General features: G+C 36.2%; 2 protein-coding genes across 2 annotated transcripts; both read left to right on the forward strand.

Moving 5' to 3' along the window:
* Positions 1-273: 273 nt before the first annotated feature.
* On the forward strand, positions 274-3841 carry LOC110725410 (heat shock cognate 70 kDa protein-like). The gene is made up of 4 exons (XM_021904891.1): positions 274-502; positions 996-1718; positions 2117-2482; positions 2546-3841. Exons 1-4 carry the CDS (start codon positions 274-276, stop codon positions 2944-2946), a joined length of 1719 nt encoding a protein of 572 aa, XP_021760583.1. The 3' UTR covers positions 2947-3841.
* A 6866-nt stretch (positions 3842-10707) lies between these two features.
* On the forward strand, positions 10708-13893 carry LOC110725412 (heat shock 70 kDa protein 18-like). The gene is made up of 4 exons (XM_021904892.1): positions 10708-10921; positions 11546-12711; positions 13078-13143; positions 13249-13893. The coding sequence occupies exons 1-4, from the start codon at positions 10708-10710 to the stop codon at positions 13891-13893; spliced, it is 2091 nt and encodes a 696-aa protein (XP_021760584.1).
* The last annotated feature ends 708 nt before the right edge of the window (positions 13894-14601 follow it).

Below are 14601 nucleotides of genomic sequence, written 5' to 3' on the forward strand. Positions count from 1 at the left end.
AACTTCAACGTAAGAGAGCAGACCCTTATAAATTACTTTCCAATACACTATTTTTTGGCTTCTTAAAAAATTGAGCTTAAGATCCCACCGATATAACAAATTACTTTAAATAAATAAATAAAATTTAGGAGGGAAAATTCCCTCCAAAAAAATCTATCTCCAATTTTGTATAGAGAAATACTCCATAGAAGATAGATATATCCCAAAAATACTAATCACCCATCCATCTTCGTCTTCAATTTTTCTCTCCAATTTTCACAAAGCCCTTCCAAAATGGAAAATTCAACAGAGGGAAACAACGAAGAAGGGCCGGCAATAGGAATCGATCTCGGGACAACCTACTCTTGCGTGGGAGTTTGGCAACACGGCCGTGTTGAGATCATCACAAATGATCAAGGTAACAGAACGACGCCGTCTTGGGTTGCCTTCACTCCTACTCAACGACTTATCGGAGAAGCTGACAAAAACCAAGTTACTGCCAATCCTTCTAACACTATCTTTGGTATAATCTTCGTTCTGTTGTTAATCTGTTAATTTTTACAATTTTATTATTCTTTTCGAGTATTAATAAGTACATATATTATAATATTTTAGTATTTGGTTGTGATTCTAATTCCATTCCCTTGTTAACATAGGATATGGATTGTTAATTTGTTATAATATTTTCATTAGTAACTTTTGACTCTTTCTAAAATGTTGTGATTTGATTATAAGCTTATAGAGAGATGTAAGCCACGGGATATTATAGGAAAGCTCTACTTAGTAAGATCTGCATACTGTGACATAAGTTACTATCCGGGCAAAAATGATAAAGAAATGTCAACTGGTGTGTAGCTATTTGGAAACTTGAAAGAAATTTACCATATGAGCTTGCTTGAAGAGCAATTCTAGTACTGAGACTTAGTATAATTTTTTGTGGAATTCTTCCTGTTTATTCTGTACCTATTGCTTTCTATATTTAAAATTTTAATGCTCCGGATATTGTTAACACTCAGATGCCAAGAGACTTATACGCAGTGATGAAACAGTGCAAAATGACATTAAGCTTTGGCCATTTAAAGTCATTGCCCCACCTGATTCATGTGAATACAAGGAGCCACTGATAGTGGTGACTTACAAGGGCGAGGAGATATCTTCAATGGTCCTTGTCGAGATGAAAGAGATAGCAGAGGCCTATCTTGGTTCAACAGCCTACTTCAATGATTCTCAGCGTAAGGCTACAAAAGATGCAGGAGTCATTGCTGGACTAAATGTTATCCGTATTATCAATGAGCCAACTGCAGCTGCTATTGCCTATGGTCTTGACAAGAAGCTTAATGAGAATGACATTGGCAAAAAGCATATACTAGTATTTGATCTTGGTGGTGGGACATTTGATGTATCTTTAGTATGTTTGGAAAAGGGTGTGTTTGAAGTTAAAGCAGTAAGTGGAGACACACATCTTGGTGGTGGAGACTTTGACAATAACATGGTGAGTTACTTTGTGGAGGACTTCAAAAGGCAACACAATGTAGACATTGGTAGGTTGAGAGCAGCTGCTGAGAGAGCCAAAAGAACCCTTTCATCTGCTCATGAAACTACCGTTGAGATTGATTGCCTTTACAAGGGCATTGATTTCACCCGTGCTCGATTTGAGAAGTTAAATATTGATTTATTTAGGAAGTGTATCGATCCAGTAGATCAGTGCTTGAAGGATGCTAAGATGGAGAAGAGTGAAGGTGTGAAGAACTCAAATGGAAAATCCTTTCCATCCCACGAATCCAAAACGCATTTTTGAAAGCCGAGGGAACCGTAAGGTAACCACGCCACCGATTTCTCCAACGAAAGCAATCGACATGATGATTCCTAGCGAAAACTCGCGAAAAGGAATCAAGCCGGAAGCTTCGATTGAAGAGGGCCCAAAAGTTTATTGACAACAGGTCGGCACGAAGTGATTCATCATGCTCAAAGATGAGCCGATCGTTCGTTAAGGACGGTTTATAGATCATCAAATTCCCACAAATGGAATGAAAAGTGGGTCCATGTAAATGATCGAGACCCCGCAAACAACAACGTTCCTTCCCCATATGGAGTTCGGAACTTGAGTCTACTTTCGATTAAAGTTTCGATTGAGTAGAAAGAAGGCTTTTACAAGAGTTTCTCAATGGAAAGGAGCTTTGTAGAAGCATCAACCCAGATGAGGCAGTTGCCTATGGAGCCGCAGTCTATGCTTCTGTCTTGGCTGGTGTGATTACTAAGAATGATATGGTGCTTGTTGATGTTGCACCTTTATCGCTTGGTATTGAGGTCTATGGTGGTGGCATGAAAATTGTTGTCCCTCGTAACACTATTATCCCAACAAAGAAGGTTGGCAGGGTTTATACTGCCTCTGATTATCAGACAGTTGTACCATTCTCAGTATATGAAGGTGAGAGACCAGTTGCTATAGACAACAACTTTCTAGGCAAATTTAAACTATCAGACATTCCTGCAGCACCTGCTGGTGTCGCAAAGTTTGATGTATGGTTTGAGATCGATGCTGATGGGATTCTTACTGCTTCCGCAGAGGACATTAATACCGGAAACAAGAACCATATCACAATTACTAATCGGAGTAGGTTATCAGAGGAGGAGATTGATAGATTGTTGAAAGAGGCTGAAAAGTACAGGACTGAGGATAAAAAATATTTAAACAAGGTGAAAGCTAAGATTGCTTTGGAGAACTATGCTAACAAAATGTGGGAGACATTGAAAGATTACGCGGAGAAGATTAGTGTCGATGATAAGATGAGGATGAAGAATGCCATTGAGAAGACAGTGCAGTGGCTAGATTGGAATTATCAGCTGGCTGAAGCTTCCAAGTTTGAAGAAAAGATGAAAGAGCTTCAAGTCATCTGTGAACCAATAATTAAGCATCTAAACCTGACAATGACACTGTTTGTTCCAATAATTCCGAGTGAACTCTAGCCAGGAAGTAATTTAGTGGGTCGATGGACTAGAGTCTGGAGGGTTATGAAGTTTTTTGGTTTGAGAATTGAGATAGATGAAGGTGCTCTAGTATGTTTTGAAGGGTATTTTTAGCAGGAGTTTTTTTTTTTTTTTTCCTTATTACTTTTTGGGATAGATGAAGGTGCTTTATTTTGGTGGTAAATGTTGCCATGATCTAGTTGCAAACTGTATTAAGCTCCGTTAGAATTTAAACACTTACTTAATTTTGGTGGTGATTGTTGCAATGACGAAGTGCTTTCAAGATATGATGTAAAAAAAAAAAAAAGTGACATCCAAGGCAATGTCCAAGCCACTACACACACTAGCTACACAAATAGTCCAACATAATTGTTAAATTAAAGCAAGAAATACACAAATTAGAAACTCGGGGCATCGCCCAGGATACACACTAGTCATAAATTAGAAGGTGATTTTATAGAATAAACTTTTTTTTTGGCAAATTTATAGAATAAACTTTATGTAGGGTAATATGGTTATATTTATACATTATGAGTGATTTTTAATTTTTTATATAGTCCATCTCTTGTAAAGATTTCATTCTTAATAATAAGTGTACAAATAAAATAAAAAATTAGTTAAGTTTGAAAATCATCAAAGCAGGCCAAATTAAATCCGAAAAATTTCAATTAGATTATGAGCATTTCTTAAAAAAAAAAAAAAAAAAAAAAAAAAAAAAAAAAAAAAAAAAAAAAAAAAAATTGAGCATAGCATGAAAATTGTTACTCCGTATGTCACAACTATAGTAGTTTTATTTATTACGTATAATCCCAATACATAAAAAAAAATAAAAATAATTCATCTTTTATCTTTCAATCCATAAGTTGAATAAAAAATTTATAGGATCTTGTTAACGAACGCTTGCGGTGCGTTGGATAAGCATTTAAAATGTTACCAAAAGTAGTATTAATTTGGAAAAGCATAACAAAATCACGCGTTAATCGGTGTGATTAATATTAATTTTAATTTAATCTTTATACTTTTAGATAGCTTATCCAACGCCCCGGAGGCGTTTGTTAGCTTTTGCCAGTTCTATATACTTGTATAAAGTGAAAGGGGTTTCGGGTGATAAATTTCTTTTCCCAAAATACCCCTCTTATTTTTTCCTCAAAAAAAAACTACCTGCCTTTTAAAAAAAATTAAATAAATAAAACTCTACCATATGATGTAAGTAGTTTATACTTTAGTTGTGGACTTGTAGTTATAGAAGATTGAATACACCTTTGGACTTTAAACATTGTTATTCGTCTTACTACATTGTACATTGGCTCTTTTAATGGTTAAATTAAAGTAGGAATAATGTTTATTTAGCGGCTAAAAATAATTTTACAAAACAATTCATTTGCATTGCAAAAAGTCCAAAAAAAACAAAAAACATGAGAATGTATATTACTCCGTAGTATATAGACACTAATACGGTAACGCAATACTCCGTAAACTCGTAATAATTAGTCAAATTGTTGCAATTAATACTTTAAAAAAAAAATTGATTTTAAACGACACTAAAAGCAAAGCCTATGGATTATGATCATTCTCATCAACAAGCATTGGTGACGTGACAGCTAAAAAATTTAAAGATTTGAAAAATGGAAAGTCAGGAAGCGTAAGAACAGAGGCATAAATATAAAAGCTCTTGTGTCACACACTGCCAAAACCTTTTCAAATTTTAGATTCAACAACTTTAGCAGAATTGCAGTTCTGCTCGTCTTCAGGTAAAAAAATTTATAACTTTTTTTTTTAATCAATTCTTGTAAATTATTCATATACTCCGTATCTTAACTCTTAGCGTTTATTTTACTCTTGTTTAGACTAGATTAAGCAAAGTTCCTTTTTTTTTTTTTAACGCTTTGTTTGGATAGCAAAGAAGGAAGGAAAAGAAGGGGAGGGAAAACGGAGAAAGGGAAGGGAAAAGAAAGGGAGGGGTGAGCTCCATTTTCCCTCCAAATCTCTCCAATTTTAGAGAGATTATGGTTATTAAAGAGAGAGGGGAAATGGATCCCTCCCTCTCCTTCCCCTTCTTTCTCCCAATCTTTTACCCAAACAAGAGATTTTGTCCCCCTTCATTTCTCTTCTCTTCTTTTCCTTCCATTTCTTCCTATCCAAACAAAGTGTAAAGCTTTATACTTTTGTTAGATATTGCTTTGATGTGCTGGGGTTAATTAATTTTTTACTCTTGTTTATGCGTTGTACTCTTGATTAAACTTTATTGGTGATCATGCTGATAGTGATGATGTTGATCCTGTTCTTAATATGAAGGAGCTGAATGAAGCAAGCTATAGAGAAGGCAATTGAAGACTGCTGAGCTGTATTAAAGTTTCTAGAAGCTACTTGACTTTGTTGACTTACATAACAGAATTCTGTTACTAGATATTTTCTGTTAGGAAAGTTGTTAGAAAAGTTGTTACAGGATATTTTGTATATATAGCTATAATAAAGCTTCTCTTGTAATTCATTCACAATATTCTCCGAAAATCAATGAAATAGAGTTTCATTTTTCTCTTTATTCTAATTCCTCTAAATCTCATTATGGTATCAGAGCAGGTTTTCTGCTAATAATCTGAAATTTTTCCGCAAGTTTTGATTGAATCACAGTAAAGGATACTTATTACAGTATCAATTCATCAGTTTTTCCCCAGAATTTCTGGACAATTTTTGATCAAATTCTCGATTTTAGATCATTTTTTCAAGCACAAATTTGTTGCTATAATCGAATTTTTCGAGCAAAATCTTGATTCAATGGCTGCACAAGATACAAACATTCAGAATCCAACTCAAGATCCAGGATCAGTTTATTACATACATCCAAGTGAAAATCCGACCGTTTCACTTGTTTTAGAGAAATTCAATGGAGACAATTATCGAGACTGGAAAAGAGGTATGATTCTAGCCTTTTCAATGAAAAACAAGATGCCTTTCATTGATGGAAGTCTGCCAAGACCAGGAGATTCAGATCCATTGTTGAATGCTTGGAATAGATGCAACAATATGATAATTTCTTATATTCTGAGATCTTTGGATAACACACTAGCTAAGAGTGTGATTTTCTTTTCCACTGCTTCTGAGATATGGAAAGATCTAGAAGATAGATATTCAGTGATCTCTGGACCTCTGGACCTCAGATATACTCATTACAACAAACTTTGAGTCAATTGGAACAAGGAACAACTACAATTGCTAAATTCTTTACTAGAATTAAAGGAATTTGGGATCAAATCAGTGCAGCAAATCCAATTCCTACTTGCAATTGTAATAGATGCAGTTGTAACTTGACACAGAAGTTTCTGAAGACTCAGCAAGATGAAAGACTAATTCAATTCTTGATGAAACTTGATGCTAAACATGCAGGGGTCAGAACTAATATTCTGATGATGAATCCTTTGCCTGCAATGTCTGTTGCTTACAATATGTTAATTCAGGATGAAAAGCAAAAACAAATCACAGATGTTGTTCATAAACAGTCTAGTATGGCTTTTGCAGCTGCAGAAGAAAGAAGAGGAGGATATAATAGGAGTTTTCCTGCAAGATCACCGTTGTTCTGTGAACACTGTAAGCTGAATAATCATACTGTTGATAAGTGCTGGAAATTGCATGGTTATCCTGCTAAAGGGGGGTATAACAAGAACAAAGGGAAGAGAGTGGCTGCTGTTTCTTGCTGTGAAGGTTCTGATGATGATGACTATACCAATCATTTCACAAAGGAGCAGTATGAGAAGCTGGTCAGTCTAATTCAGCAAGATAAACATGACAGCTCTAAGTAGTTCAATGGGATGGCAAACATGGCAGGTGATTCCTTAATTACTTGTCTTGATTCAAAATGGATTATAGATAGTGGAGCAACTGATCATATATGTTCAAATCTGAATTTGTTTGATGCATATAATCTGTTTGATAAATATCCTAGTTCTATAACTGTGGCCAATGGAAAATCTGTAGAAGTAAAGCATATAGGCACAGTGAAGTTTGAGAATGGGATTATGCTCAAGAATGTTTTTTGCATGTTCCTGACTTGCATTTTAATTTGATTTCTACTCATAGAATATGTAAGGATATGGGATGTGACATTGTGTTTACACATGATAAGTGCTTGATCCAGGATCACTCCCAGAGAACTTCTCTGGTTCTTGGTAATTTGGAATCTGGACTATATGCAGTTACAAATGGAGATTTGAAGAAGAGTGATGGGTGTGTTTCTTCAATAAATGTGGTTGTTGCAGATGAAGCAAATCTGATGCACTTAATATTAGGACATTTACCTTTTAATAAGTTGAGTCATATAGATTCAAAGTTTTCTGGTAATTGTTGTAATGACAGCATCTGTCAAATATGTCCAAAAGCTAGGCAAGTTAGGAAATCTTTTCCTAAAGACAATGTCAAGAGTGCAAGTTGCTTTGATCTTTTACATGTAGACACTTGGGGTCCATACAAAATAAGAACACATGATGACTGTTCTTATTTTTTAACTGCAGTTGATGATATGTCAAGGCATACTTGGACATTTCTTATGTGGAATAAATCTGATTGTGTTGATATTTTGGAGTTTTTTTATTACTTTTATTCACACTCAGTTTGGTATACATGTTAAGATCGAGCATAAGAACTGATAATGCCAAAGAGTTATGTGAAGGCAGAATGCTTACTGTCTATGAGAGATTTGGGATTTTTCATCAGAAAAGTTGTGTAGACACCCCACAACAGAATAGGGTTGTAGAAAGGAAACATAGACACCTGTTAGAGACAGCAAGGGCTTTGTTCTTTCAGTCTAAAGTTCATGTGAAGTATTGGGGAGAATGTCTACTTACTGCTACACATTTGATTAACAGAATGCCCTTGTCTTGCTTGGGTTTTGTCTTACCTTATGAAAAGGTTCATGGTGTTCTAACCAATATTGAACACTTGAGAGTGTTTGGATGTCTGTGTTATGCTGCAACTTTGAAGAATAACAGATCCAAGTTTGATTCAAGGTCAACACCCTGTGTTATGCTTGGCTATCCAACAGGTCAAAAAGCCTACAAACTCTTAAACCTAGAAACTAATAAAAATTTTGTCTCTAGAGATATCACCTTCCATGAAAGGCACTTTCCATTTCATGTTTCTTTCCCACCACACAAACCAGACTCTATTTTTCTTCCATCTCAAACAGCTTTTGTTTTTGATTTTGACCCTGATATACCTGAATTTTTTGTCCTGTTCCCAGAACAAACTGTCCCACCTCAGCCTATTATTGCCCAAAACACACCTAGTCCATAGATTACCAGATAACACAACCATTACCAGATAGACAATCATCTAGTCCTCACAGAAAACCAGCTTGGATGATAGATTATGTTTGTGCAGTTGAGTCTGCTATCTCTCATTGGTGCAATATAGTGACTTATGAGGAGTTTCCAGTTCCCTTGAAGGATTTTATTGCTCAAGTCTCAAATATCACAGAACCAGCAACTTATTTTGAAGCTGCACAGCATCCTGAGTGGATAAAAGCAATGAACAAAGAGTTAGAAGCACTGTCTGCTAACAATACTTGGGTTGTTACCAGTTTACCTAAAGGCAAAAAGGCCATTGGGTGTAAATGGGTGTTTAAGGTGAAGCTAAAAAAGGATGGATCCTTGGAAAGATACAAAGCTAGGTTGGTTGCAAAGGGTTTTACACAAAAGTATGGGGTGGATTATGATGAGACATTTTCACCAGTAGTCAAAATGGCTACAATTAGGTGTTTACTTACTGTTGCTGCTGGAAATAATTGGCCTTTACTTCAGTTGGACATAAATAATGCCTTCTTACATGTATCTCTTGATGAAGAGGTTTATATGAAGATGCCACAAGGTGTGCCTAATCCACAGAATAAAGTGTGTAAGCTAGTGAAATCTCTGTATGGATTGAAGCAAGCTAGCAAACAATGGTTTGCTAGACTGACAGCAGAACTTCAAAAGCAAGGTTTTGTTCAGAACAAAAATGATTACTCCTTGTTTAGTCTTAAAGACAAGGGTGACATAAGTATTTCTGCAGTTTATGTTGATGACATAATTCTGACTGGTTCAAATTCAGAGGTCCTGCTCCAGCTAAAAGGTTATTTGCATGATGTATTCAGCATAAAGGATTTGGGTGAACTGAGTTTCTTTCTTGGAATTGAAGTTTCAAGGCTGTCATCTGGGATTATACTTAGTCGGAGGAAGTTTACAAAAGAGTTACTTGAAGTTTGTGACATGGATATTTCAAGAACAGCAAAGACACCACTTCCTATAAGTGTCAAATTTTCAGCAACTGAAGGGGAGTTGTATCAGAATCCAGAACACTATAGGTGTATAGTTGGGAAATTGAATTTCTTAACTCACACCAGGCCAGATATATCCTATGCTGTACAGACTCTCAGCCAGTTCATGCAAAGTCCAAGGTTACAGCATTTAAAAGTTTTACATCATTTGTTGAGATATGTGGCTGGCACTATTGGACAAGGTTTATTTGTTTTTGCAAGCTGCTAAACAACTGACTCTTCAAGCATATTCAGACTCTGACTGGGCTGCTTGCATAGATAGTCGAAGATCTGTTACAGGGTACTTGATGATGCTGAGGAACAACCTTATTTCGTGGAAATCTAAGAAGCAATCAACTGTGTCTAAATCCTCTACTGAAGCAGAATACAGGGCAATGGCTGCAGCTGCATCTGAGATAGTTTGGCTTGTGAGATTGTTAGTTGATCTTGGAGTTTCTGATCTCACTCCAGTTAAGCTGAACTGTGATAATCAGTCAGCAATTCATTTGGCAAAGAATCCAGTTATGCATGAGAGAACCAATCATATTGAGATTGATTGTCCTTTTACTAGGGATAAAGTACTGGAAGGTCTTATTGAATTGTCCTATGTGCCAACTGATGGGCAATTAGCTGATATCCTAACAAAGATTCTTCCTGCTCCACAGCTGTCTAAACTACTTGCCAAGCTAGGCATGTCTCAAGTATCCATGCCCAGCTTGAGGGGGGGGGGGGGGGTATTGGTGATCATGCTGATAGTGATGATGTTGATCCTGTTCTTACAGAATATGAAGGAGCTGAATGAAGCAAGCTACAGAGAAGGCAATTGAAGACTGCTGAGTTGTATTAAAGTTTCTAGAAGCTACTTGACTTTGTTGACTTACATAACAGAATTCTGTTACTAGATATTTTCTGTTAGGAAAGTTGTTAGAAAAGTTGTTACAGGATATTTTGTATATATAGCTGTAATAAAGCTTCTCTTGTAATTCATTCACAATATTCTCCGAAAATCAATGAAATAGAGTTTCATTTTTCTCTCTATTCTAATTCCTCTAAATCTCATTAAACTTGAAGTAAATTTCTAATTTTGGAAACATAAGCTCGAAATTTTGAATCTTGATTAATGCTCAAATAAGAAATAGGTAAGGGAACTCAAATTACCCATTTCAATTCACAACTTAAATACTTCAAATTTAGTGCTAATAATTTCATCAAGGGCTAATAATCTGTTTGGTGTATGAAAATGGAGAACAAAACTGGGTAATTAAGGGCTAATAATCTGTCATATCATACATATGTTTTACATTTAGGCATTTTGAGTCATTTATACCATGTTTTTTTCATTTTAGTGCTAGTAGAGTTTTCCAGAACTCACTACTTTCTTTGAACAAGTCTCTGTGACGTCGTCTGCCTATATATTCTGTTTATACCATGTTTATCTTAGGTTAAGCTTTTAGGAGATCGACCTATATAGAAAGATGGAGAGTGATTGGGGCTGGCCAGCAATTGGAATTGATTTGGGGGATAGATTCTCACGTGTGGCAATTTGGCAGCATGGTAAGGTTGAGATTATTGTCAACGATCAGGGCAACCGGAAAACATTATCTTATGTTGCTTTTACTGATAATGAGCACCTTATTGGTGATGCTGCCAAGAACCAAAGTAGTCAAAACCCTGCAATCACTATATTTGGTTTGTGGTCCTTTCTCTACTTCTATTGAGATATTTATTTGTTTTCTAGTTACACAGATGCCAAATTTAATTATAATACAACTAAGACTTGTTGACCTCAATGTTATGATCTTATATGTTTACAACTTTACACTGATTAATATATGCTTGGTGGAAATAGTTGCTTTTACTTAATTTGTGTTCTATTGCCCTTCCATTACTTTCTCTTGTGCTTTTTTGAAGAATTATGTCCATTCTCATCATGCCTTTTTCTTCATCGACTTTTAATCATTGCAAACCTTTAATTGTTTGTAAGTGACAATAAGAATCGAAGCTTGGGTAGGAAAAGCATTACCATGGAGAATCATATGAATCACTTTGTCTAAAAGGACACCACAAATTCGTTATTCCCACAATTTCTATTCTTATATGGGCTATAAATCACAACCTCATTTTTTCCATAGATTGTTTGTTTATATATGTCTCTAAATTAAGCCCTTGGTTTAATATATAGTAGAATAGGAATCTCCTCCCCCCACCTTCTTCTCTGTTTTTTTTTTTTTAATAATTTGAAGCTCATATGAGTAAGTCTATTTGTCAGTTTGTTCTCTCATACTTGGTGTTGTGCATATTAACAAATTACAGATGTGTACAAGCTTATAGGAAGGACATTTAGTGATGTTACAGCTCAATATGACATCAAGAGTTGGCCATTTAAGGTTGTTGCTGGTGCAAATGATAAGCCTAAAATTGTGGTTTCGTACCAGGGTAAGGAGAAACAGTTTGCTGCTGAAGAGATATGTTCTATGGTGCTAATGAAAATGAAGGAGACTGCCGAGGCCTATCTTGGTGTGGAAGTAAAGTATGCAGTTGTTACTGTACCAGCTTACTTTAATGATTCCCAGCGGCAGGCAACAAAAGATGCTGGAATTATGGCCGGGCTCAAATCTGTTCATATTATTAAGGAGCCAACAGCAGTCGTCATAGCTTATGGTTTGCACGAGCAACTTGCTTCTAGCTGCTTAGGTAATAATGTATTGGTTTTCAACCAGGGTGGTAGGACCCTTGATGTCTCTTTGCTAACTATTAATGAGGATATAGTTGAGTTTAAAGCAGTTTGTTGGGATCCTGAACTTGGTGGAGATGCTTTTGATAAAAAAATGGCGAACTACTTTATCCAACTGTTTGAACCGTGGGCTTGTCATATCAGTGAAAACCCTGAACATCTTGGAAGGTTGGTAGCTTCTTGTGAGAGGGCAAAGAGGAGTATCTCTACATGTTCAGAGACTGTCATCAACCTGTATTCTCATAGTGTGGGTAAATATTTTTCTACAAATATCACTCGTGCAAACTTTGAAAGGCTTAGTAATTATCTAATCAAAGATTGTATGCGCCTTGTTGAGAAGTGTTTGAGGAGCGCCAAGTTGGAAAGGGAAGACATTCATTATGTTATCTTAGTTGGTGGCTCGACTAGGATCCCTAAAGTGCAGCAGATGTTGCAAGAGTTTTTCCTTTGGGAGAAGCTCTTAAATAGCTTCAACAGTGAGGAGGTTGTTGCTTATGGGGCTGCCATCCATGCTGCAATGTTAAGTCATGTTGATGTTTCTCCTATTTTTTATAGTGCTGAGCTTCATCTTGGTAAGATACATATATGCTCCTCTATTATATTTTTATTAAAAAAAAAAAAAAAAATCCACCCTCCTTTGAGAAGAGGGAGATGCATCATCGGCATCATTATTCATGACTTGGGCTACTTGGGTGCACTTTTCACCCCTTTGTTGGCTGTTAGCGGTGTTAGCGACTGTACACTGGTAAAAATATTTTGATGCTGGTGACTTTATCCCTAACTCACTAGAAAGTCTTATCTCGTTGGTTTAATCATCGCTTTTGATGCTTATTTTAGCACTTGAACAATGATGGGAGGTTGATTTAGGTTGCTTGATATCAACCCCTTGCGCGTGTAGTGTTTAGCTGTGCACAAGCTAGAGTTCTTATAACGTTTCTTATTTGTTGTACTATTACGTTAATGATTTATTACAACGATTGGGCTAGCTGAAGGAGTCTGGAATCTTAGTATGTCGTCAGGAAAGATAATTGGAGCTGAGACTTCCCCATTTGGTCAAAACCCGAGGTCTTTTACTTAATAGACTAATAATATGAATAATTGAATCTTGCAGGTGCAGCTGCTAAAGACAGTTCTTTGGTACTCCGTAAAAGGACGAGAAGTGCAGTACAATCCAGGGGTTGACACCTTTTTTTTCATCCAATTCCACACTAAAAATATATAATGCATAGTAAATTATGTTCGCTTTTACTCATGTTTTCAACATTTCCTGTTTTCAATCCAGGAATCTTCTACGTCTTTAATCTTAAACGACATTGATTCACTGCTGGAGGACCTGTACAAAGTATCCAAGAAAAAATCCATATCTATCTCCTCTTCGAAAGTTCAATTCTTGAAGCTTTTGGAGGAGATTCGGCGCAATCCAAATGACCTTCACTTCACTGGGGAATTGTCTCAATTACTCCAGGACTTTCATCCCTCCTTGCCTATGCATTCGCTGACTGTCATTAAGTCTCTTGAAGAGGATATTTTGGCTTCACAACATCGATTTATGGAATGGACTAAAAAGGAGGTTGCTGCTCCTCTGAAACTTCGAGAAGCTGGTACAATTCAATCCCGCCTTGTTAATATTAAGAATCAAATATTACAGAAGACATCTTCTCGAGATCAGCTCAGGTCAAGAATAGCTGAAACAGATAAGGAAATAGCCAAGTTAATGAACTGCAAATCTCAATTGGAAAAAGATCACTGCTTGGCGGATCAAGACCTTGGTAGGCTGACTCGCTCCATATGCCCTCAAGTCGATGTTGCCAGGCAGAAGTCTGCTCAGTTGGCTCACCTTCGAGAGGCCAGCAACTTCAAGGCTAAGGCTTGGTTTTCATTAGAGGCTGCACTTGATAGCTTTGCCAATTACTTGAAGAATTTGTAAGTGCTGCCCTTTTTTTTTTATAGTAATGAAATATGTACTAGAAGGCACGAGTAGATTGCAAACTCCGGATGAATGTAACTTCTTAACACCAACTGTCGTAGCCCGTTTGGTAGTCGGTATTAAATGACAGTTTTGGAATGAATTTTAGTGTAATTTAGCAAGGAAAGTAATGTTAATTATCAGTATTTTGTTCATAGGAATGCAATATCATCCCTAAACTTGTGTTTTTCTCTATAAAATTGCATGCTTGTCCAGTAGTACCCCACCCCATATGGTGGAATTGGATGGTAATAGAGATTTATAAGGAAAATGAGATACTTGAGATGAAAATGCATTATCATGGATCTTTGTACAAATTCGTTTCAAAATTTTCAATTACCTCCTTTTACTGAGTATCGAATGATTTTCGCAACTCGGATTCTCATTATATCCAACTACTTTTAATGTATGCTCTTTCTTTCTAAATTTTAATACGTAAAATGTTTCATGATTAGTTTGGTGTTACCGTGTTTATTTTTGTTCATACCCAATGTTGTGCAGCTTGAGGACAAATATGCAGTAGTACTAAAAGTTTCCAAATCCAATTCCTTCCATCGGAAGAAACTACTAGTCAAGGGGAATTTTTTTTACTAATGACCATAATATAGATTAGTTCACGTATGTTGACTCGTGTGTCGGAGCTTGGCAGCACGACCGTGTTGAGATCAT

Source organism: Chenopodium quinoa, unplaced genomic scaffold, assembly GCF_001683475.1.
Source record: "Chenopodium quinoa cultivar QQ74 unplaced genomic scaffold, ASM168347v1, whole genome shotgun sequence".
Classification (NCBI taxonomy): Eukaryota; Viridiplantae; Streptophyta; class Magnoliopsida; order Caryophyllales; family Amaranthaceae; genus Chenopodium; species Chenopodium quinoa.

Excerpts from the sequence above, each read along its gene's own strand:
- LOC110725410 (XM_021904891.1), top strand. The coding sequence starts at position 274 with ATGGAAAATTCAACAGAGGGAAACAACGAAGAAGGGCCGGCAATAGGA. Across the intron at positions 1,719-2,116 it reads TAAGATGGAGAAGAGTGAAG|AAAGAAGGCTTTTACAAGAG; the intron begins GTGTGAAGAACT and ends TCGATTGAGTAG. Across the intron at positions 2,483-2,545 it reads CATTCCTGCAGCACCTGCTG|AGGACATTAATACCGGAAAC; the intron begins GTGTCGCAAAGT and ends CTGCTTCCGCAG.
- LOC110725412 (XM_021904892.1), top strand. The coding sequence starts at position 10,708 with ATGGAGAGTGATTGGGGCTGGCCAGCAATTGGAATTGATTTGGGGGAT. Across the intron at positions 10,922-11,545 it reads CCCTGCAATCACTATATTTG|ATGTGTACAAGCTTATAGGA; the intron begins GTTTGTGGTCCT and ends AACAAATTACAG. Across the intron at positions 13,144-13,248 it reads AAGTGCAGTACAATCCAGGG|GAATCTTCTACGTCTTTAAT; the intron begins GTTGACACCTTT and ends TTTTCAATCCAG.